Raw genomic sequence first — 25411 nt, 5'->3', positions numbered from 1 at the left:
TGCCTGTCAACTTTTAAATCCGAGTAGTAAACTCTATAAATAAAGCAAGCACAAGATAGAAAATAATATCCTTGAGACCCACTCAAGAGAACTGAGAACTGAGAGTTCTCTGAGAGTATTCCAAGTACAGAAACTGTGGAACAAGGAGATCAGTGAAAGAAAAGGCCTTTGCTTCTGAGCATTTTTTCACTGAAACACTGGGTTCAGTGCCACTGAAATGTTGAGCAGTTTTGTGGGGGACTATTAATGTTAATTGAAAAATGCTGCTGGCAGTATAACCTGAACATCGGAACTTGACTGTGCCTGCCAAGAAGAACAAGGGAAATTTTTATCAACATTATAACTTAACACTTACTCAGCCCCATCAGCTCTAAAGAGGAAACCACATGGGTTGAAGGAATTTATATATGAGCATGTTTCTGATGATGTTGGTGACCCAAGGCCACGAAAATAAGAGGTTCTATTAAAAGCAGACAATGTTAATTGAGATCCTTCAGTCATTCCTTCTGATGATAAAAGGAAGCTTATTTAACCACTTTGCAAAATAAGCAAAATAGATATTTAAAGAATAAATGTAATGCCTTAAAATTATATAGGACTTTAATTTTTCATTACATTGACTAATATAATTTTGTAAAATTTTTGTGAGTTTAAACAAGGAAAAAAATTGTAAGTCAAACTAATACTAAAGAAGATGAAACTGAAGCTCATTTATTTGCTATGTTTGTTCAACACTACTTACAAAGCACCCTCCTAGAAGCTCCGAAATCTACCACTGAGCAAAATAGACCCAGTCCTGCCTCTCTCCAAAAGTACAGTCTAGTGGAAAAGAAAATTAAATCATTTCACCAGCTGATAAATGCCAAAGATAGGACCAGGATAACTAACCCAGTGTTCTTCAACCACACTACCAGACAAACACTATTCCCAAGGTTTATTACAATTACTGTAGTTTATCTTCCTCCATCTCCAAGCCTAGCAATGGGAAACCTTTTGATTTAAGTCTTTATTAATTTTCTCTATTTCGTTAAAGGTATTATTTATGTTTCAGATACAAGATAGAGAAAAGTGAGTGGAGAGAGCCTTGGTTAATTTTCATAGAACAATGAAACAGAATCCTATTGACCAGGATTTACAAGTATTTCTCAAAGCAGATGTTATAAACATTCCACAAATACTAAGGATAAAGCAATGGAATGGTAGAGTCTGGAATGAATGGGACTCACAGGAAGAAAATCTCAAGAACCATTGCTGTAGGACATTCATTAGTGTGTCACTACACTGAAACAATGTCCATTTTATTTCTGAATACCCTGTCATACATAAACATAGGCAGCAGAAATCTCAAGTTAGAAGTCAGACCCAAAACTTCTGTTCTTTAAAATTACTACCTATTTTGTGGAATTTAGAATACAAGTATCAAAGGAGAAATTGATGCCATCTTTTGAAAAAGGATCATTACTCTGACAAAATGCAGACGTTTCCTGCCTATAAATAAATATGTCACATTCCCACAAAACACATTGGTACATTGGTACGAGTCAATGCCACAAAGCATACATTAAAATACAAACCACGCCAATGATAATTTCCACAAGAGTACTATTCTCTCAACACTTTAGAAACTCAAAAATAAGAACATATGAATGAGTGAATGAACGTGCCCATCTACACACCCTTGCAGACCTACTAGAGAATGGACTTGAGGATATGGGGAGGGGGAAGGGTAAGCTGGGACAAAGTGAGAGAGTGGCATGGACATATATATACTACCAAACGTAAAATAGCTAGCTAGTGGGAAGCAGCCGCATAGCACAGGGAGATCAGCTCGGGGCTTTGTGACCACCTGGAGGGGTGGGATAGGGAGGGTGGGAGGGAGGGAGACGCAAGAGGGAAGAGATATGGGAACATATGTATATGTATAAATGATTCACTTTGTTATAAAGCAGAAACTAACACACCATTGTAAAGCAGTTATACTCTAATAAAGATGTTTTTCAAAAATGAAAAAAAAAGCCTATTTTACATAAAGATATATGTCCTTTATCAAAAAATGTACTCTTCTGGAATAATAATAGAAACCATGCTTTGGTGTAGCTGAGATATTTTGTCCACACAGTAGTTTGAAGTTAAGTTGATATTTGAAACATAATATATTGGTCAACTTTCTAGTTAAAATAGATGAAGAGGTGGAGTTTAACATACCAAATCCTTGGGTGGGGAAGATAATTGGGGAAGGAAAATAGCTGTGATTTTAGAACGATCTAGGCTATGACGCATCAGTTATCTTTAGCACACATGAGAAAGCATGCTAAAAAAATTAGTATAAGCAAAAGTAACACTTTTATAAGTATAAACACTTAAGCTGTGTCTTGTCAGAGAATAGCATCTGCCTCATTAAATTTGAAACCCATGAGAGACATCATCATCATCAAGACCACCTTAGCTAACATTTATTGAAAGTTACTACAAATTAGACTCCAAACCAATAATTCTTAAATATACTATTTTAAAATTTTTTCATATTTACACCAACCATTTAAGGAAGACACCAATATCTTCCAAGTTTTACAGATGAAGAAAATAAAACTCAGAAAATTTAATTAATAAGGCCAAATTTGTCCAGCTAATAAATGATAGTACTAAGATTTGAATCAAGATCTATAGGACCCTGAAACTTAAGGTCTTTCAAGACTGCTATATTTACTTGCGTCAAGGTGAGATTTTCAAGCTAGTTACTGAGGCTTCACTAGGCTAGCTGATTAGCCTGTTATCTTACCTTACATATCATACCTCCCAGAATGTTCCCTAATTGACAACCTGTTCATAACTTTTTTCTTTATTGATAGCCTGTACTCCCACTGAAGTGAGAATAAAGAAAATAGGAAACTTGTCTTTTCACAGGTCAAAATCTGGAGTCTTTCCTTCATATTAGGCCATGACATTTTGAATTGAACGTATGTCACTGGGTTAACTGGATTCAGGTCTCTGAGTCTGCCTTTCAACCTGGAAAAAAACAGAATCCATTAATTATTTGTGGAACTTCTAACTACAGAAACTCAATTGTGATATAAAGGTACTCTTATACTTTATCCCCAGCAGCATAATGTTATGCTGTGACCAGTATATACGAATAATGTACATCAACAAACTGATCAGGAGCCAGCCAGAGCACCAGACTCAGTGCTGAGAGTGACGACGGATCAAACAAGGCTTTCTGGATCTGTTATTCAGCCAGGCACCAGGCCGTTTTCCTAGTTCCCTTTATTTCAGTGATCCTTTTTCACATTTTTGAAAAAAACTGAAATTTCCAATTTGGAAAATTGTAAGCTCCTTAAGGATGAGCCTATCTTTTTTTTTGTTTGTTTTAAATTCTCCTATCCCTGAATTTAACAGAATAACAAATGGTAATAGAACATAATGTAGCTGAAATGTTTCAGTACATTGAATATACTGATTATACTGTTTTGTTAATATATTTATTTCAGCCCTCTGTGTTTCAGTGTCCCATTTCTGGTTGGCAAAATTAGAACTTTTAGAACATTGTTTCTCTGAGTGTTACTAGTGGAAAGAAACTTGGAATTCCCAAAAGTAAAATTCTTATAACACAGGTATCTTTTGTTTAATTTGAGAGCAAAAATATTTTCTGCATTCAAGTTGAGACGAGCACCTGAGTCCGTAGAGTCCCTGCCTTCTCCTTCTTCAACTTCATTGTCTGCAGGAATCCAAATGAGAGGGGGGTTATAAGGAGATAATAGTGACAGAAAAATTAGATCTGCAAGAATTAGTTCTGGAAGAATCTGAGAAGAATTCATGCCTCTGTCTCTCTCCTGAGCAAAACACCAGACAAACAAGCAAGGGTCAAGTCAGCTGGAATTACTGCCAAGTGAAAGTAACCAGGCTTGTCAGTGTTACTCCAGAGAGCCTGAGTAAGGTCAACAGATGCCGAAAGTACTAAAAATCCTCCCTTCTCACTCATGACTCTCACCTATAAGTTTCTTTGCTTCTCAAATGTTTATGGAGTCACTTAGGAAAAGTGTGGAAACCTATCCTATTCATCTTCCATGCCAAATTCTTCCCATAGACTCTATCCCAGTTCATTTCCCTTTCCATGCTTTAAAAGCAGATTAGCGAACGTGAGGTATCTGGGGAGACCACTAGTACATGGAATCTTGCTTCTTGCATCAACATGATAAAATGAAAACTGACAGACGCTGGGAGAAGAATTCTCAGTGGAGAGATTTTTTTTCTCCCCGAAAAATCAACGGACATATGCCTCCCCAGGAGAAGAAAGACGAGGTGACAGTAGCCCTAATATCAGGAGAATAACAGGAGTGGGGTTCTTCCCAGGACATAGAAAGAGAGAAATCAAAAGATAGCATGTGACTAAGGAATCCAGATCCAGCTCAGCGATGTGTCACACAAGAAGCCACCCTAGGTGACTAAAGGAACTTTTCTGGTCTCGACTATGGACCAAGCATTTCACAGACATTTAAAAGTACAAAGTTTAGGCCAAGAAAAAGACGTTCTACTTCACTGAGCAGAAAATAAACTGGTAAAATTTGATAACTATTCACTATCAGTAAAATGGTAGTAAAATTTGCCAATTTAAATGTATTTAACAGAGGTTTGTATCTGTTTCTGGAAAACAGGTACATGATAGACTAATTGGAGAAACTAGATTTACATTTATTTCTGGAAAACAGACAATAGATAGACTTATTTGGGGTCAACCTTCTACTAATCCCTTCCTGCCACCATCAGAGACAAAATCCTTGGTGGCCTGGGCCTGTCATATAACTCCGAGAAACAAATTTAATACTTTCACGGACACTGTCCATGTGATGAAACAAATGTCGAATAATTGCAACTTTCTTGAAAACTGAATACAAGTTTAGCACTTCTTTCAGCATTGCCATATCACCCGTTACCTTGCCATGATACCTAACTACTGTTTGGAAAGCACTTGTTTCTGGTCTCTCACCAGACTGAAGGGCCTTCCAAGATATGTCTCAGTTGAGAACCACTGCCCAGCACAGTACTTGGCAAAAATAAAAAAAGGTGTTAAATAAACGTATGCTTGACTCAGTGTTGACACTTAGAGGGTTTTATGATGGAAAAAGTCATTAGAAAAATACAAATGGGAATATTTTTTATTTATGAAAATTGAAAACACGTGTATAATTCTTAAGATGTTCTATTTCATACATAAAGTCCAATATAATTATTAAGCTAGGAGCAATGTGAAATATAACTTTGATCACAGAGTTAGAGCATTAAACATACAATGTTATGAGTTTATCTCTACCTATTAAGCTGATGGTGATTCGTATTTTACTTTTTATATTCTTCAGATTCTAAACAAATTGAAGTGCAGTGATAGAATGAGGAAAACCACAATTAATAATATGAAAATAAAAGGGGAGAAAATTTCAAAAGTAATAGATGATCCTGAAATGTAATAAAATATTGCATTTGAGAGTTTTTTCACTAAAATATAAATCAAGGTCATGTTTGCAGTTTTCCTATTTAAAATACTGTTACATATATTCATTAGTGATTAAAAATGTTGTCAGTGCCAAGTGATTCTATTCCAAGTGGAAAACAATTCTATATTGATTTAATAACCCTTATTGCACCATAAGTCGAAAATTTCAATCTTTAAAAATTAAAGGGACTTCCTTGCTTTACCAAATTACTGGTTTATTCATGAATCATATTTTCTCCTAACAAGTGCTGTTGAATTCTCCACACGGGAAGGAAAAATGCGTTCCAAAAAATCTCTCTGCCTGAAAATACTTCTTTAAAAATCTCAACAGGGCTTCCCTGGTGGCGCAGTGGTTGAGAGTCCGCCTGCCGATGCAGGGGACGTGGGTTCGTGCCCCCGTCCGGGAGGATCCCACACGCCGCGGAGCAGCTGGGCCCATGAGCCATGGCCGCTGAGCCTGCGCGTCCGGAGCCTGTGCTCTGCAGCGGGAGAGGCCACAACAGTGAGAGGCCCGCGTACCGCAAAAAAAAAAAAGAAAAATCTCAACAAATTGCTTTTTGTTTCCTAGAAAAATCCCAGGTCAGCATGATAGTTAAGTTATAAAGGATTATATAATTCTTGGATGGAAAACAGTTATTATAAATACACGATTTTATATATGCCAAGATCTACAGGCACTAATTGCATTACTTTTATTTTTTCCTTCAGTTGGTCCTAAAAGATTTTTGGACAGCTTCTGCTGCAGGAATTAATTGAATGTGAAAATATTTACATATCAGGAGGTGCTATGACACATTAAAAGGGATAAACAGGGAATGCTCATCAACAGTTCTGACAAGTAGAATTTAAATTAAGTCTTCATGGATCTTAATTAAATCTCTGTTGCAAAACCCAGGAGCAATGAGAACATTCTTATTTCAACTCCCTACACAGTATCCTAATGTATAATTCTCTCCAACGTGTTGTGCTAATATTAAACACTGCTAATGGTTCAATCTACGGGACACACACACACACGCACACAATAAAATATCCAACCTATCCAGGCATTTAGTTTTCATAGCAGCAAACACCCAAGTATTTCAAATTTACTATGTTAAGCATTTTTGTCCTTGACAGCTGTTCTGAACCTCAGTTCTCTTTAAAATAGGGATAATACTCATAGTTGTTTTAGCTAATAGGATTTTTGTGAGCATCAGTTTATACAAATGTATATATAAGTGTTTGTAAACCCTACTGCACTTTATAAAAGTTATTATTTATCATACAGAGAGCTTATATTACATGGTGCGTACTGTAGTAGTGTAATGTAACAGCAAAGAGCATAAACTATAAAAAATAGGTGTGGACTTAAATTCTGCCTCTGCAACTGTTGTTCTTGCGCGAGTTACTCAACCTCCATAAAAGCTGGTTTATTCATCTACAAAAGAAGTGATCATGTGCAACTTACAAGTATGTTACGAAGATTAAGTAATCAAGTGAACTGTGTATAGTAACACCTAGCACAGCGTGAGCACTCAGTAAATGTTGGCTGTAGTTGCAACGCTCAGAAAACAGCACCTATGACCATCATCATTTAACTTGTTTTAATGGTAATTTTTAGTGGTGATATAATCACCTCTTTACAGTTGTGGAAATGGAAGCTCAGCCACGTGGCCAAGGTCACAAGACATAGCACTTAGACCTATGTATCGTACTTCCAAATCCAATATTCTTCCTACTAGGCTATGCTGGAGTTTTACTCCTAACTTGATTAAAAAGCCAAATTGGGAGAAAATTAACAAGATCAAGGTACTTTTAGTTACTCACTGCTGTGTGGGTTCATAGCATTTTAATAGGGTTGGCCTCGCTCTTAAGATTAAGTAAACATTGGTATGACTGGAGAATTGTCACGAATGAATGGTCCTGCCTTGAAAGGTAAGATTTTCGATCTTTAATCTCCTAACACTTAAGATTTTAATTAAGGGAACATCAGATAGTCATTTTAAAATTCAAAATAGCTCTAAAAGATATTGAAAATAAGCACACTAAATATAAACCAGATGACTACAATTGAGCAAGCAGGTCTTTGCTTTGATGACTTCTAGACCTAAAGATGCACATTCAGCAGTACCTGAAGCGATAGAATGCATAATAGGTGAGGGGAGCTAATCTGCAGCCTGATGAGGGTGCAGCTAAGGATGCAGCATTGGTTGTAGCCTCTGAAAGAGGGGAGCAGCCCTGATAAAAGGGGAGATAGTATGGAATGTGAGTTTTCACAGCCCCCAGTTCCATCAGCAATAGATTCTGCCTGCTACAGATAGACACTGGGTGAATGTATTTGCCAAGATTCCAGTGGTGCAGGCAGCTTTTGTGGCCACCATGCCCTCTAAGTGGCCTGTACCCTTCTGTGGACACCACTGGAAGATACCTAACACCTCCCGCCAGTCGCTGATTGCTGTTGGTCTGCTGCTGCTGGCCCCTCCTGAGGCGAGGACACTCTGCTATCAATGCTCACCAGCCAAAGCCACCAGGAATACTGCTGGGAACAAAATTTGTCTTATTAAGTTTGTTACAACAAGGAAGACAACATCACAGGAATTTTAATTTATACTTGGTGATTTAGAAGAGGATTCAAGGAAGCAGAGTTCTGTTTAGATAGGTCACTGTCTCAAAGCAAGAGGAATTTGATACACGGGCATCAAAGTTTTTTTTTTAATCTAGGAGACAGAATTAATAGAGTAGGGCTAGAGTTGTCACTGAATAATAAGCAGCAGTCACTTAATGTTAACCAGGAAAGGGGAGATGTTTGTTATTTTTATAGTTATGGGTGATCTTGGTTTTATCTCTGATCATGCATGGTTATAGAGTCCACTTGTTTTTGTCTTGTGGCATCACGGTCACAAAGTCTTCATCTGAGGTTGATATTCTATGGAATTATTTTCCACAAAGGAATATCACAACCTGGCTGTTAGCAACTAGACTTGTTCCCTAAAAGCTCTCAGGGACTTTTTTCTTTCTCACCATTACTCAACCCCACTACTCTCACATGCCATTCCCTCTTCTCCTCTGGCAAGAGGGGAGGGGTAAAAATGTAGATCAATGTGAGAATGATAAGATGACATAGGATGGGGAGGTATGATTTATTCTTAGGGGTTGGGAATGCTTTAAGAACATGAGATGAATAGGAATTTCATATTTAAAGAAATTATATAGATGTGGGCATTAGGGTCAGGAGAATTGATCCTGTCATTCAGACAAGCACGTAGCAGAGTACAGATTGGTCCTGGTCTCTATACTCCACAGGCTTACAAACAAAACAACAAAACAGATAATACAAATATAATCTGCCCGTGTGTTACATAGCACTGAGATTTCATGTGCAAGCATACAAAAGGCTGAATTTTTCTCAAGTTCATTAATAGCACAAGATTGCCCTTTATTACTCAAACTAAAAGTGAATATGAAACAATCTTTCATTTTTCAGGATGATCGAGAACAGGCACAAAACTTTACTTCTGACCCCTGAACTCCAGAACATCTTTCAGAAATTATCTTTTAAAAGAACACAAATTAATCAATAAATCAATGAAGAGCCATACATAAATTTTTGAAAATGATAGAGAAATTCTTCGTAGGCAATATGAATGCTTAAACAGTCTTTTTTTTAAATAGATTTATTACATTTTATTTATTTTCGGCTGCATTGGGTCTTTGTTGTTGCACACGGGCTTTCTCTAGTTGCGGCGAGAGGGGCTACTCTTCGTTGCAGCATGCGTGCTTCTCATTGCGGTGGCTTCTCTTGTTTGTGGCATACGGGCTTCAGTAGTTGTGGCACACAGGCTCAGTAGTTGTGGCTCACGGGCTCTAGAGCTCAGGCTCAGTAGTTGTGGTGCACAGGCTTAGTTGCTCCACAGCATGTGGGATCTTCCCCGACCAGGAATCGAACCCATGTACCCTGCATTGGCAGGTGGATTCTTAACCACTGCGTCACCAGGGAAGTCCCTAAATGGTCTTATTCAATGTCATTCCTACTTTCTCTTCTGATGTTTGAACCAACTGAGAGATAATGCAAAATGAATCAGCAGAGAAAAAAAATGTCAGTTTTATTACTGATAAATACTTTGCTGATGTGACATAGCTGTACAGTAATAATGGCTTCTTAATTAAATCCCAGAATGAAATACACTAACCCACAGGCCTGGACCACCAGCAACTTCTCCATACGGGGACCAGCTCCTTTAAAATTTGGAAGCTGGAGTAGTGGGATGTAACATGCATTTCCTTTGAGCAGCTGAATCTCAGAAAGCAACAGGAAAAGGAGCAGAGCTGTACATAACCAAGTCTTTATCTTAAACATAAACTAGATAAGTCATACCTTCTTTTGAAAAGAGTGAATGATGCAACAGAAAGATCAATAATGTTAAGATCATAATAACGTTACTGACGACTTTACTCTCGAATAATGAATTCAGAAGAAAGGAGATTCTTTCACTTCAGATAAAGTAAAATGCCAAAAGAATGCCTGGGACAGAGAATAGACAGTGTGAGCCTCAGGTTGGGGAGGCCCCCTGAGGGTTCCATAATGGGGTAGATGTCCACAATGGTGGAGGCCATGTGAGTTGACCCTTGTGTGTTTTCCAGGCTACAAGCTAGACAGAAGCAATAATGTCCATTTGAAAACTGGTGCAGTGCTTGGCGCAGAGATACTAGGCTGAACCTGGAGACCAGCAATGCTCTGGAGGATTAGAAGGTAGCCACCTGTGTACTATGTCGACCTCAAGCCCACCCCATCCTCCATTCTTATTGAGAACAGTATGGTACACAAGCCTCAGGAGCTGATTCCAACACCTGTCCCGTCAGTGAACAGTCTAGCAAGGAATATTAACTTTAAGGGTCAACTCAAAATCAATGGTCATCATATTGTTAATGAGTGACTACACCATGAAAGAGATGGGAGAGGGTGCATAACAAACAGAAGAATTTACACTTGAGGAAACAGAATTAAAAAGTAATCAGATAAGGACTTTAAAACAAGTTATATTTAATATCTTCAGAGAGGTGAAAGAAAGTGTTGTTTCCATGAAACAAGGAGAAGCCGTCTGAAAAAAAGAAGAGATGATTATTAACAAGCAAAGCATAGCAGCTAAGGACCCAAATAATGTGAGCTCAAACCCTGCCTCCAACAATTGCCAGTCAGGGGTCCCTAGGGCAAATTATCTAACCAGTCTGTGCCTTAGTTTGCTCATCTGTATAATGGAGATAATCATAACACTTACCTAATTATTTAACAAATGTAGAACACTCAGAGCAATAGCCTACATATAAGTTTCTTACATAAGAAACCAAATTTGAAATTCTGAAGATAACAACCACAATATTTGGCATTCAATATTCTATGGGTAACACAAAAAGAGGGAAGATCAAGAGTATGTTCGTGAGCTGGAAGAATGTAGTCAATGAGATAGAAATGGAAAGGATGAAAAAACAAATGCGATACCAGAAGTGTAGACAGAGAAAAGCTATCCATTAGAAGTAAACAACAGAGGGAATGGAAGAGAGGCACTATTTGAAGAAATAATAGCCCCACATTTCCCATAACTAAAGAAAGTGATGAGACTTCAAACTGGAGGGACTCTCTGAGTGACAAGCACAATCAATCTTTAAAAAAAAAGTCTCATCATATATTAATGAGATTCCAGAACATGAAAGAGATAAAATTGCAAGACAGAGAAGGGATAATTCATTGCAAAGGAAGAAAACCAGAATTTTCCATCAACACCATTGGAGTAAAGAAGAAGACGGATGGAATAAAGTGAGCCAAACCATTGTGAATGTCAAGCCAAAGTAGATATTTCAGAGGTAACTCCTTCAACATACTCTAGAAGCATGTTATTTAGAGGTATTGAAGTAAAGATTAGACAATCAGTTACAAATACTGAAAATGACCACATAAGCAATAGGAATGAGATAGGAGAAGAGGAACTGACATTTTTCATCACAAGGATGAAATTATGTTCAGGTGTTTCTTGAATACAGATTAACAGTATGAACAGTATGGAGGTTCCTTAAAAAGCTGAAAAATAGAATTGCCATATGACCCAGCAATCCCACTACTGGGCATATACCCAGAGAAAACCATAATTCAAAAAGACACATGCACCCCAATGTTCATTGCAGCACTATTTACAATAGCCAGGTCATGGAAGCAACCTAAATGCCCATCGACTGACAAATGGATAAAGAAGATGTGGTACATATATACAATGGAATATTACTCAGCCATAAAAAGGAACGAAGTTGGGTCATTTGTAGAGATGTGGATGGATCTAGAGACTGTCATACAGAGTGAAGTAAGTCAGAAAAGAAAAACAAATATCATATATTAACACATATATGTGGAACCTAGAAAAATGGCACAGATGAACCAGTTTGCATGGCAGAAATTGAGACACAGATGTAGAGAACAAACGTATGGGCACCAAGGGGGGAAAGTGGTGGGAGGGGTGGGGGGGGGTGATGAATTGGGAGACTGGGATTGACATGTATACACTAATATGTATAAAATGGATAACTAATAAGAACCTGCTGTATAAAAAAATAAATAAAATTCTAAAATTAAAAAACTAATAAAATTTTAACTTTTTAAAAAAAGATTAAATATATTTTTAGATAACCAAATAAAATTAGCATTTTTGAGCATCTTCTATATGCTGGGCTTGGAAGAGTAACAAGACTCAAATCCTACCTCTGTGACATTCTGATACATTAGAGGGGGGCAGCATGCAGCAGTGAACAGACCTGAGGTAACACCAGTTCTGTCACTTATGGGCTTTACAACTTTGGGTAAGGTAGCAAATCTCTGAGGCTTAGTTTGCTCATCTGTAATATGGGGATGATGAAGTACCTCTCCCTTCAGTTTTGTAAATTTACTTAGTGCAATGCCAGGTCAGTAGCCAGTATTAATGAACGTTACTCTTCTCATGTATAAGAAGATGTTTAGAAGGATGTTGGCTCAAGTGCTATCTCCAGGTGGTAGAGTTCCAGGTTTCTATTTCCTTTGTGCTTTCCTGTATTATTTATTTTTACAATAAGCATGCATCATATTTTTTTAATTAAAAATATATTCTGAAAAATCTATATTTTAAATTTTTAAAAGGAAATTTCAGTCACATTTTAATAACCTCATAATAAGAAAGGCCTTTAATGAAAAATGGGCACACACACACACATACACACACCATCAAGGAAGTTAAAATTCGATAGTTTTAAGGAACAGCAAAACATGGTGAATATTTTTAAGCAGTAGCAGTCTGAGAATAAATATTTACAGTTGCAGTATACGTTTTAATCTCTGACAAGTCAATAAGAAAAAAATGAGCAAAAAATAAAAACAAATTAATAGAAGAGGCAGTATAATTGACCAAGGAATACATAAAATTATTTTCAACCTCTAGAGTAATCAGTAAAATGTTAATTAAAATGATGACATACTACATGTCACTCATAGATTGGTAGATATTTTAAAGTTTTTTAACAATTTTGCATTATCATTTCTTATAGGTAAGTAGAAAATAATTTAATTTTTTCTCTATCCTAGTTGATCAAAATGTACTTATTTTTATTAGGACTATAGAAAAATGTCTTTCCATTCTACAAATTTATATTGGAATTGTAATGTAAATTTCTAAGATGATCACATTTGGGGAAATTTCTATCAAATTTCTTATATGAGCTATAAGATTTATAGGGAAATATGTATCATATAAGTAAGAAGTGTTCTAATCTATTAGAATATATAAAATATGTGAGTTCACATATAGACATACTCATGGCTGTGGTACTGCTACAGACTTGTGTTTTCAAAAGCAAGAATTCTGATAAATTCTATTTCACGCAACTGCCATCAGTGTTATAGTCTATGAATAATTGCGTTTTACATTGTATAATCAAATATAGTCATGATAGAAAATAACTATTTTGTTGGTTATTGATAAAAATCAAACCTCCCATTTACAAAAATGTATGTCTGCTGATTAGAAGAGTTTTCCACAGAAGAGCTTCTAGCTCTGACATTTTACAACTCATTTCTCTCCCATTCACATTCTGATGCATCATGGATAACATATTCACACCTTCTGTCTCTCCCTTGTTCTCTCCTTCTCTTCTTTTCTGTCCCTTTATGGAACTTTGTTCTTCTCTGACTTCACATTTTGCAACATACAAAAAGGCAATCTCATTCACTTGCCTGACTGGAATTAACATCTAGAGGCTGATGACATAAATATTGCTCCAGCTGAACTGCAAACATACATTTGGGTACTTGATAGTCATTTTCCTTTTGTCCCACAACACAGTACACTCAAAACTGAACTTTCTATCAACACCAAAACTGCTTTTCTTCTCTTCCTTCTCTGTTAAACAATGATATTGCCATCTGTTCATTCTTCCATGCTAGAATTTGGGAGTCGTATTTCACCCTTCCCCTTCTACTCCCTATTTCTAAAAATTTAATTAACTTTTGTCTTCCTAATTATCTCAACTCTCCATTTGTTACATCTTCTTCAACGATGTTATTGATTATTTTGCTATTATTGATTGTGCTGATGGTGATGGTAGTGTTGTTGGGGGGTAAGAAAGAATAAGCACACTTTGACAAGTATTGCATTTGAAAAGTCAATAGCAGATTACAGATGTCCCAAAGAGAGTTGGAAAGGTAGTCATGGAACTTGAGAGAGAGGTTGTGTGTCAACTACATAGAAATGATAGGCTTAAATCATGGATTGTCAAAGAGTAAAGCAAAGGAAATGGAGCAAACTCAATTCTCCTTTAAAAAATATGATTCTGTTACAACATTCGATATAATGAGAAAATATCTCAAAATTCCCAAGATATTCCCAGCATGGGCATCTTTGAAAAGAAGATTAAGACGCTTTGCATGCCTACCTTGCTTTAGCTACACAGTGGGTTGAGTATATCAGCAATGAACATCCAGAAATACACATGGCCCACAGTGCAGTTACAGCACAGAAGGTACATTTCTGTTTTAAATGAAGTTTAGGGAAATGGGGGGAAAAGGTCTCAAACATTTGTACGTCTCTCTGTGCTTAGTTTCTTCCACCATAAAAAAAGGTGATCAGACTGTGTGGTCTTGAAAACCCCTTTCAGATCTTACTTCTCATCATTCCATGACCTTCTATGACCAAAGTTCTTTTTAATTTGACAACAAAATGACAAGGCAAAAAGGAATATTCCCTGTTTACTTCAAAAGCCACGGATTCCCTAAAAAAAAAAGGTGGTTTCATCTTATCATAAAGAAAAATAATTATAATCCAAACCCTTCTTCCTGTATTCAATTCCATTTACTGGTGAGCATCTTGTGCTGGATTCTGTTTTGAATGGATAAGTTAATTATAGCTTTTTTTTTTTTTTTTTTTTTGCGGTACGCGGGCCTCTCACTGCTGTGGCCTCTCCCATTGCGGAGCACAGGCTCCGGACGCGCAGGCCCAGCGGCCATGGCTCACGGGCCTTAGCCGCTCCGCGGCATGCGGGATCCTCCCGGACCGGAGCACGAACCCGCGTCCCCCGCATTGGCAGGCGGACTCTCAACCACTGCGCCACCAAGGAAGCCCTAATTATAACTTTTAAACTTTTCTGTTCATGCTATCTTTCATATAATACTTGTATTGAGTGATTATACGTACATCATCACAAAAAGTATAGGTGAAATCTTAAATTTGTTGCACTAAGTGCAGTAGATAATAATTCTACTCATAGTCTACTCTCTCTAAAAATTTATAATCTACAGCATACACTTGAGCTTCTTCAAAAAGCAATTTTCTAATATTGACATTGGTAGAATTGTTTTATTATATTTTGAAGTTTTCTCTTTTGTTCCTTCAATATTAAAGAAATACCTAGGGATATATTATTTGATGTTAGTGGTAATGCACCTTTGATTACTTTTTACATTCAGAACTTTCAGATCCTAAAATAAAAGGAACTTCCTTTTCTCTTAGAACTCCCAAGTTTGGAAGCTAAAGTATTTCTTTTTTTTCTTTTGGCTGTGTTAGGTCTTCATTGCTGCTCACAGGCTTTCTCTAGTGCAGCAAGCTGAGGCTACTCTTTGTTGCGGTGCGTGGGCTTCTCATTGCATTGGCTTCTCTTGTTGCGGATCACAGGCTATAGGCGTGCGGGCTTCAGTAGTTGCAGCACGTGGGTTCAGTAGTTGTGGTGCACAGGCTCAGTAGCTATGGCTTGCGGGCTTAGTTGCTCCAAAGCATATGGGACCTTCCCGGACCAGGGATCAAACCTGTGTCCCCTGCATTGGCAGGCAAATTCTTAACCACTGCATCACCAGGGAAGTCCCTAAAGTATTTCTAAATTTTAAGAACCAGGCCTTTAGAATAAAAATAAAACATTGTTATCTAAGAAGCAAAAGGCTGAGACAGATATTCTGATGCTGTTTTTGAAGCAATTTGGTCTAAAGAGATAAAAATCTATATTTCAGGAAACAAAAATCTAAAGTCACAGATAAGAATATTTCACCAAATTATAATTACGTACATCAGAGGATTTAGCATGGTAATATGTTTCTATAATAGGTAAATTTTATTTATCACAGAATACAGGAATCAAGGAAAAAACATTATTTTTTTTCATATAAACTTCTGATGAAATAAATATCCTGAAGTATATAAAATTTTCAGAAATCAAATAAAGCAGAAAACAAGCACTTCCGAAAGGTGTAATGCAAAAAATGGTCAAGCGAAGTCTCTTGACCATAATGGAAGAGTCTCTCTTTTCATTTCCTTCCCTCTCCATTGATGTGTGGGCCTGTTCTTTCCCCATCCTCCACCCCAGTTCCCAATTCTAACAAGAGGATTTAAAGAGCCTTACAAAAATGCATGCAACAAAATAAGAAAAATAAAGAAGAAAATAGACAAATTGGAAGCCAAAAGAGAATGAAATGATGAGGTTCGCAGGATTCAGTACAATAGAAGTATATTAGATTCTAGTGCCATTAGAATTCTATGCAATTATTAAAAGGAGCCACACATTTTATTCTGATTTTTTCTAGCACCAAATGCGAAAATAAAAATATGATCCGTTACTCGTTTTGCATTTTCTATTTATAAAGTTCATCCACTGCTTGAAGAAAGCAGATTTTTGTTCTTGTTCCATCCGAAGGCTATTTTTTTCATGAATTTTCATTAATGGGACATGGAGTAGGAGGAAAGTAGGAATATAGAGAAAAACAACAACAACAAAAAGGCAGTATGGATGAAAAAAAAGAGTGCCACTCAACGAAAAAGACTCTGACGGTTGTTACACTCCGGTGGCACAGAGACAGAAAGAGGTAATTGACCTCTGGAAGGAGGTGCCTCTCTGTTTAATTTCCTGTAAACCTCTCTCTGTCTTCTCTTCTGAGACAAATTAGTAAACAATAATCACTTTTCTGTCTGCAGGGCTCAGAGGTCTCAGAATACTACTTTCTCCTTTTGCTAGTATAAACTCATTGGAAATTTGGTCACTGACCACAGAAACCACTTTGAAATAAATGTAAGTAAAATGTTTTAGAATATTTTATAGCAAAGTGAGAAATCCCCTGTTCCCTCCACTAAGCTAGTTGAGAAGATAACAGAGAATAATACACTAATATATGGTCTCTTTCTGTGTTTATACCTAATGAGAATGTATCATAGGCTTTGGTTGTTTTCAACCTCTCTCTCTCTTTCACACACACACACACACACACACACACACACACACACGTACGTTTGCCTGAGACAACAGAATGGAATGGATAATAAAGGAGAGATTCAGGTAGGTACTAATGTGACCATTTTCTTCATCTAAATTATAACCTGAAATGTAGGACAAGTGCCTTTATTTCATTGGATTTATCCAATTAATCATGAGTATTTAAAGACAACACTCTAAGTAGGTTTTTTCTCCACTAAAAATGTGAATTTCTCTATGTGAGGGTAAGTGGATATAAAAGTCATGACAGATGTGAAAAAGGTATCTTTCCAAGCACAATGCTGAACATATAAAAGGGGCTCATTGAATCCTTACTGAGTTAGACATCTTTCTTCTTCACTGATATTAGAAAAAAAAAAAAAACCTCCATTTGGTAAAACATGAAAGGGCAGAAAATCAGCCCAAAAAGAGGTGAAAATCTTCTGTACATCCCAGCTGGTTCTATTGTGAACTCCTAAAATAGGTAGAGAGGCATGTGAAGCACATGATGGGGTACAGAGCTGACAAGCTGGATTCTGGAATACTTTCTTCCTCTTTTCAAGCATCCTTGGTCTGTTTTTTTTTCTGGACAGAGATAGGGTCATCACAATTCAAGAATTAACACAAAAACAAAATAGAACAACAACAACAAAAGGTTTGCAAAGCCCATCCCATTGGTATACAAGAGTAATTTATTCAGTTTGGCTTCATTTAGCACCAGTGGATCAAAAATCAATGATGTTTTGGTAAGTGGTAATATTTGGAGAAATGGAATGAAGAATGCATCTGAAGATAAATAGGAATTATAACCACAAAAAAGGAAGGGTACTTACAAACCAAAGGTATGTATGGAACACAGGAGAATAGGTGAGCTGCCAATGAAATGGGCTTATAATGCCTCTTCCCCAACACAGCATCTGGAGGCTTCATAAAATCACTCTAACGGGTCAAGCATTGAAGGTCCTGAGAAGAATATTTTTTTTAATAGTTGCATTGTAATTCATTTGGATTCATATAGCAAATAAACTACTCGGTCATTTAGAACAAATTTTTTTAAATACATACTAGGAAAATTTCAGTGGGCTAACTAGAAAGGAAAAAATAGCTTGGCTCACCGCCTAGAGGAAAAGATCTAATTCAGTGAGCATAGCAGGAACAGTCAATGTCAAAAAGGTCCTGTAGTACAGGTGAGACACTCTGAGAACGTGTCACCTATCCCTCCCAGTTTGTTTTGCCCACTTTGCCACTAAACTCATCTATGACACAGTAAGAACTCATAGGTACAAAAGATGGAAAAAGGATTGTGTGTTGACATCCAGGAGTTCTACTCAGACCCACCCAGGTAAACTGAACCCAAAGGTAATCCTTCCTCCGGCTCACCTCTTCGGCATGCTTGCTAACTCTGGTTCGTATACTCCTATAACTTATAGTGTGACTCTGATTGTTCCTGTAACTTTCCTGAGCAATGTTCATGCCACCACATCAGAACAGAACAGAATGAAAAGCCCATGTTTGCTGGACTGCATGACCCCTTTTCTGGTCAGACTATCCCTTCAGATTGAAGGCTTTGGAGATATACCAGAGGCAAGTGGAATTCCCAAACCTTTAGTCTTGTATAATTATTCTCCTCCACATATTTTGGAAACTGCTGAACCCTCTCTTATATGCTGCTGTGATTCAGAGGGTAAGTAATTGGGATATGAATACTGGCTATCTTTAGAGGAAAGCTCTTTGGATAAATGGAGAAAAACAGCATTATTCCTGTAAAATGCCAATTGACATAGCTTTTATAGATAAATATTCACTTTTCCTTTTGTGATGTGGAAACCTAACCTAATTTTGCTTCACAAACATCTCATTCTGGGGGAGGAAAGGATTTTTTTTTTAATGAAACAGTCATACATCCATAAGTACCTGGTGCTAAGATGAGCCTGAAGAAAATGTTAAAAGTATGATGAGTCATAAACTGACAGTAAAGAACCTGATTATTTGACATAAAACATTCTGCTAAAGATAAGATGTGAAATGTAAGGTCTGCTGGCTGGGAAGTGTCGAGTGTGCCTTTACATCATGCAGGCTTTAGGCATGGGTTTCTCTCTCACTCTCTCAGAGCCACACGCTATGGGTTAAATCCATTTTCAGACAGGCTCTTCCAACAACTACATACCTTGCATCCTCTCAGGTTTAATTATTTAAAACTAATATACTCTTTCCCCAGAAGTCCCCCCAAAATCTCACCGGCTCTAGTTGAAACATGAGACCATTGCTGGGCATTCACTTTAAATCTTCATGCCTTGAGCTAGCAATGGAGCCCATCGCAAAGTACATGGACTGAGAATGGGAAATGAGTGGCTCCTTAGGGTGAAATTGAGGTCCTGTTACCAACAGCAGAGCAGATAGACGTGGAGTGTCAAATATATTTGACAATTTGACAATATATTTGCTAGATATTCTTCTACCATCAGATATCATTCATTAGTGTCTCGCCGTACCTGTTTGTCTTCTACTTGGTAGTTCTAATTTCTGCAGCTTTGAGGACACATAACACTCCTAAATACTCACCCCAGAGACAGAAAAACATAAGTCCATGCAAATACTTGTACAAAACTGTGCATAACAGCTAATTAGTAATATCTAAAGAGTGGATGCCACCCAATTCCCATTAATAGGTGAGTGGATAGACAAGTCACGGCATATCCATACAATGGAATATCACTGGACAATAAAAAAGAATGAATCATTGATGCATGCAACAATGTGAATAAATTTCAAAATAATTGTGCTGAGTGAAAGAAGCTAGACAACAAAAGAGTACATATTGGGTGATTCTATTTACATAAAAAGTCTGGAAAATGAAAACTAATCTATAATGACAGAAAGGAGATCAAGATCAGTAATTGCCTATAGAACCGTGGGAGTGGGGGTCAAGGCAGGGAGGGGCAAGACGGAAGGATTAGAGAGCTGCACAAGGAAGCATTGAGGGGGGAGTGATTGACATGTTCATCATCTTGATCAAGAGTTGGCATTTTTTGCTGTAAAGGGCCAGATAGTAAATATTTTAGGCTTTGCAAACCATATAGTCTCTTACTCAACTCTGCCATTGCATCATCAAAACAGTTATAGATAAGAAGTAATTAAATGGGTGTGAGTGTGTACCAATAGAACTGTTTACAAAATCAGGTGCAGTCTAATTGAGTGTGCAAGCCAATCCCTGCTCTTGGTTATGGTGATGGGTTCGAAAGTGTGTACATATAGCAAAACATCAAATTGTATGCTTTTATTATATGCCTCCATAAAGTTATTAAATAATAAAAACAAGACAAACAACCTTAGCTTCCCCATCACAAAGTGGATAAAGTCTAATCTTCTTACCATGGTATACAAGTCCCTCTATGAACTGGCCTCTATATTCCTCCCCTATCAGGTTCATTGTCATTCCTGCTGGCATTTTTACTCTTTCAGTGCCAAACATACACATCATGCCATTTCACCTCTATGCCTTTGCTCGAGCTTTCTCTCTGTCTTGAATGACCTACTCCTACCAACTGTAAGATTAAACTTGTGCATGTACACTTTCAAGATGCATTCCTTCTTTCCTTATGATACCCCTACTATTCCCTTTGCCTCATCTCTATGACTCCATGATAGCCTGTATATTTGTGTGTGTGTTCATGTGTATGTGTATACACCTACATATACATACACTCTTGCACGATTACATTGTTCCGTAATTTTAACTATATAGCTGAAATTTTTCTCATATATTTAGAATTAAAATGTATTATTACCCCATGTCTGGATACTTGACTGAGCCCTCCCTGTGTCTATTACACCTATCACAGTGTCCGGCACATTTTTTAAAAAAGCAAATAAACCAATAAATCAGTATGGCAGCTCTTATTATAACTTTTTTACATATGATGAAACTGATAGTTAGAGAAGGTGTATATGTAGCCCATAGGCACATGGTTATAAATGGCCAATCTAGTACTCTGAAAGAGTTCCTCTGTATCTAATCTCAAATGCTTCCCACTAATCCTTGCAATTGTTTTTGCTTTGGTTTTTGGGGGGGTTTGTTTTGTTCTGTTTTTTAGTTTTTGCTTTTTAATTGAAAGCTTAACTACATTTCACCCTGATGGTTTTATTTTTTTCTGGCGCTGCCACTGCTCTTCCTTCATCTCTTAGATACACCAAAATGAAGACTGCCACCAACATCTATATTTTCAACCTTGCTCTGGCAGATGCCCTAGCAACCAGTACCCTGCCCTTCCAGAGTGTCAATTACCTAATGGGAACATGGCCATTTGGAACCATCCTCTGCAAGATTGTGATCTCCATAGATTACTATAATATGTTCACCAGCATATTCACCCTCTGCACCATGAGCATTGATCGCTACATCGCAGTCTGCCATCCCGTCAAGGCCCTGGATTTCCGCACTCCCCGCAATGCCAAGATCGTCAACATCTGCAACTGGATCCTCTCTTCAGCCATTGGTCTGCCTGTGATGTTCATGGCAACAACAAAGTACCGGCAAGGTGAGTACGGCTGCAGGCCTGAGGGATAGAGAGAATATAGATAGATATGTTAGTGAAGTCATAAGCCAAGTAGAAATTATGGAGTGGTCCCATGCTGTAGACAAACAGTAATTTTAATGATTCTTTTTAGCAAAATAGTTTTGAATATTTTGAAATAGGAATTTTCCCCTATAATTTTAAGTCCAGTAAACATTTGAAAGAGAAGATAAACCATAATCTATCGGTTCCTGATTTCTCTGCACTTACTTCATCAAAATGACAGGAAAATAAGAACACAGCTCTTTCAAGAGTAATTAGAGCTTAAACCCAAAGAACATTAAGTGGAGGCTTGTTTTAAAATCTCAAGTGGCTGCCTACATGACAAATTTATCTTTTTAGACTTCACTTCAGAATGATACATCACCCATCAAAAAGTGGAGTTAAGGGAATCCCCTGGTGGTCCAGTGGTTAGGACTCAGCACTTTCACTGCGGTGGTGGCCGGGTTGGGGAACTAAGATCTCGCAAGCCACATGGGTGGCCAAAAAAAAAAATCCAGAAAATGAAGTGAAGACATCCATTACCTGGAAACCCCTATAGAATCTTGACAGTGATTATATTTTTATATCAGCCTAGACCCCATAGAGGATCTAGCTCACGGTGAGAGATTCATAACTGTTGACTGAATGAAAGCTTAACGTCATCAAAGTGGAGAACCTAAATGACGTATCTGGAAAAAGTAACTCTCCTGAAAATCAAGAGAGAACTGAGTTTCTTCCATGGTTTCTTTAAATCTTCCTTTTCTGGCTTGTGTAGTAATAGCCAGAAGTTAACCCAGGTCAAGGTGATAAATTAGAGAGCAAAATGGCAATCGTAACACCTCATGACATCATTAAAAGTTGCTGCTAGTTCTTCCTTATCATTCTTCTCTTCTAGGTTCCATAGATTGTACACTAACATTTTCTCACCCAACCTGGTACTGGGAGAACCTGCTGAAAATCTGTGTTTTCATCTTTGCTTTCATCATGCCTGTCCTCGTCATTACGGTGTGTTACGGACTGATGATCTTACGCCTCAAGAGCGTCCGCATGCTCTCTGGCTCCAAAGAAAAGGATCGGAACCTGCGAAGAATCACCAGGATGGTGCTGGTGGTTGTGGCTGTGTTCATCGTCTGCTGGACCCCCATTCACATTTACGTCATCGTCAAAGCCTTGATCACAATCCCAGAAACTACTTTCCAGACTGTTTCATGGCACTTCTGTATTGCTCTCGGTTACACAAACAGCTGCCTGAACCCGGTCCTTTATGCATTTCTGGATGAAAACTTCAAACGATGCTTCAGAGAGTTCTGCATCCCAACTTCCTCCACCATTGAGCAGCAAAACTCCACTAGAATGCGTCAGAACACCAGAGACCTCCCCTCCACGGCCAACACAGTGGATAGGACTAACCATCAGGTATGCAGCTTCTAGGATTGGGTGTACCTCCTGGGTTATAGAGCTTCTTAAAAGCCAAGATTTGAATCCACTGGAAAAGGATCAATAACCAGGGGAATGAGGCTGAGCTCTATGTATTTTGTACATATGCATTCAGATATAGAGACATTCCAATCAGATACCCATAAATCTACTAAAAATCTACTATCTTCACAGCCTTTGCTTCTATGCAAAATTAATGACTTCAGCACATTGTGGAAGTGATCTTAATCTAGAATTCTTCTCATTCCCCCCAATGTTAGGTGTTTCATGCATATCCCTCCAATGTCCCTGTCACTTCTCAAAAGCCAGTCCTGCTCTGGATCTGTGGTTACAGAGAAAGTGTCAGCACTTTGCCCACTGTAGTGATGGGTGACGATGTTCCCAGCAACTCACTGTCACACCAAAGGAGAAAAGAGGATTCAATGGCCCGTCCTTAACTTTGTTGAGTCACTGATTTATAAATTTTTATACCTGAACTCTAGAGAAAACATCAAACTTATTACTTAAGTATTAGAACTAAATTAGTTTTGCAACAGTCATCATACCAGTTGAGGTTAGTATGAGGAGTGACTCTCTGTTGGAAGATATATCCCTATGCACAGAAGAGTACAGACGGGAGCCTGCACAGAAGATGCAAGGTTTACACACAACAGAATAATCACATGAGAAATCAAAAAGGAGGAAAGAGAAAAAAAATCTGTCTCTAAGTTAATATTGCCTTGTTAAGCCACTGGTTTGGAAATTTTGGAGTCTGGCCTGTAAAGTAAATCAGTCACTGAATTATTAAAATTAACTTAAGTAAGTAAATTTCTGAATGATGGTACCAGCATCCAAAAATCACAGCCTGTGTAATTTTATAACACAGAACTCAAATTCAAACTCCCTGTGAAAGTAAATCCTCATGTCAGAATCTTAGGTAAAGTTTCTAGGGTCAGGGAGCAGAACAGTGGGGACAGATGTCTCCCTAAAAATCATCAGGAAGTCAAGTCGCGGAGCCAGAGAGAGAGCCTGGTTCCCTTAGGATGCAGCTGCTTCCTCTCTGCTTCCTGTTCCCCACTCCTCGCTGTCCCTTGTGACGGCCACTACTGCCACCCAACCCACCCAACCCAGCCCAATTAGAAGGGCTCACCCCTTCTAATTGACAACAGGACCAATGTAATATGGCCCAGAAGGATCTGCCATGGTGACATGAATCCTCATACTCTTGATATTAAATAATGTTAAAATGAACCCAGGAACTCGCAAGCCCTGGGGAGCATGAGGTAATGATGGCAGGCCTATTTCCAACCAAAGGGAAATTATTAACTTATTATGTCTCACTTCTAATTCCATTTCAGAAACAAAAGCCAGAAAGAACAGTTTTTCTACTCTGCTTCTTTAATTTTTTTTTTTTCACATCAAGACCTCTAAGCCTGCTCCTTTTACTAAGCAGCTCTCCTTCTCAGTGATTCTGGAAATCTTGTGAATAACTTAAACAGGGTAGGAATTTAAATAGATTTTTCTCTAACCTGAAGATAATACGTTAAAGAATGCAACTTAAAACGCTCAGTCCTAAACTAAGGTTAAAATATTTACCATTGGAGCAAAACGATGGCCATTGTAAAGGATTCGTTCTCTCTCCTTAAGCACCTGTTTATACCCTCCCTCTCCTTTCAGGCACTTTGGGGAGTGGCTGCTGGTATTGTACCCTGTACCACTGCCGAGGTCTCTTGTCATATCTGATCCTCTCAGAACCCTTCACCTGCCTTGCTTTCCTGAAAGTACAGCTCCCAGCTTGTCTGGTGGAGTGTTTTTCCTGAGTTCAGCATGAATGTCCTTCAGCTGCCCCGACACTGCCCTTGACTCCCCTCCAAATCCAGCAGTTTCACAGCCACGTGTGTGGTTCTTGCACAGCCAGAGAGAGGAGAAAGGAAGCTAACTGGGGAAGCTCTGGTCTAAGTAACTAAAAGGTTTGCTTTAAAAATACATCCAAATGGAGCTTATCTTCATTGCTGCCTCTGTGAAGCAGCATCAGTGTCAGATAACAGCAGAAACACATTAGCCCTGGAATTGGCTGCTTTCCCAAAACGCCCAGCTGGGAGAGCTGGACACAGAAGAGTGGATGCCAGGAAAAGAGGAAAAGACACTCTGACATATTTGAAAATTAAGATAAATCAAATATCCCTTTCACTAATCTCCACTGAGGTGTCATCATTAGAATCAAAGCAGT

At 37.9% G+C, this 25411-nt stretch overlaps 1 protein-coding gene across 5 annotated transcripts in view; it reads left to right on the top strand.

Moving 5' to 3' along the window:
• The window catches only part of OPRM1 (opioid receptor mu 1), a 159923-nt gene that overhangs the window by 11593 nt on the left and 122919 nt on the right, over positions 1-25411 (top strand). For 3 of the 5 annotated variants that reach the window (XM_012536773.2, XM_004263698.3, XM_004263697.3), the window contains exons 2-3: positions 21395-21747; positions 22661-23181. In XM_012536773.2, coding sequence (XP_012392227.1) covers positions 21395-21747; positions 22661-23181 — 874 coding nt within the window. Of the gene's footprint in view, positions 1-21394; positions 21748-22660; positions 23182-24828; positions 25072-25411 lie in introns of those variants that run through there. The other 2 variants (XM_012536769.2, XM_049695185.1) reach the window with 2 other exon arrangements.

The sequence above is a fragment of the Orcinus orca genome, chromosome 12, assembly GCF_937001465.1.
Source record: "Orcinus orca chromosome 12, mOrcOrc1.1, whole genome shotgun sequence".
NCBI lineage: Eukaryota > Metazoa > Chordata > Mammalia > Artiodactyla > Delphinidae > Orcinus > Orcinus orca.
This window is presented reverse-complemented; position numbering and strand designations above follow the sequence as displayed.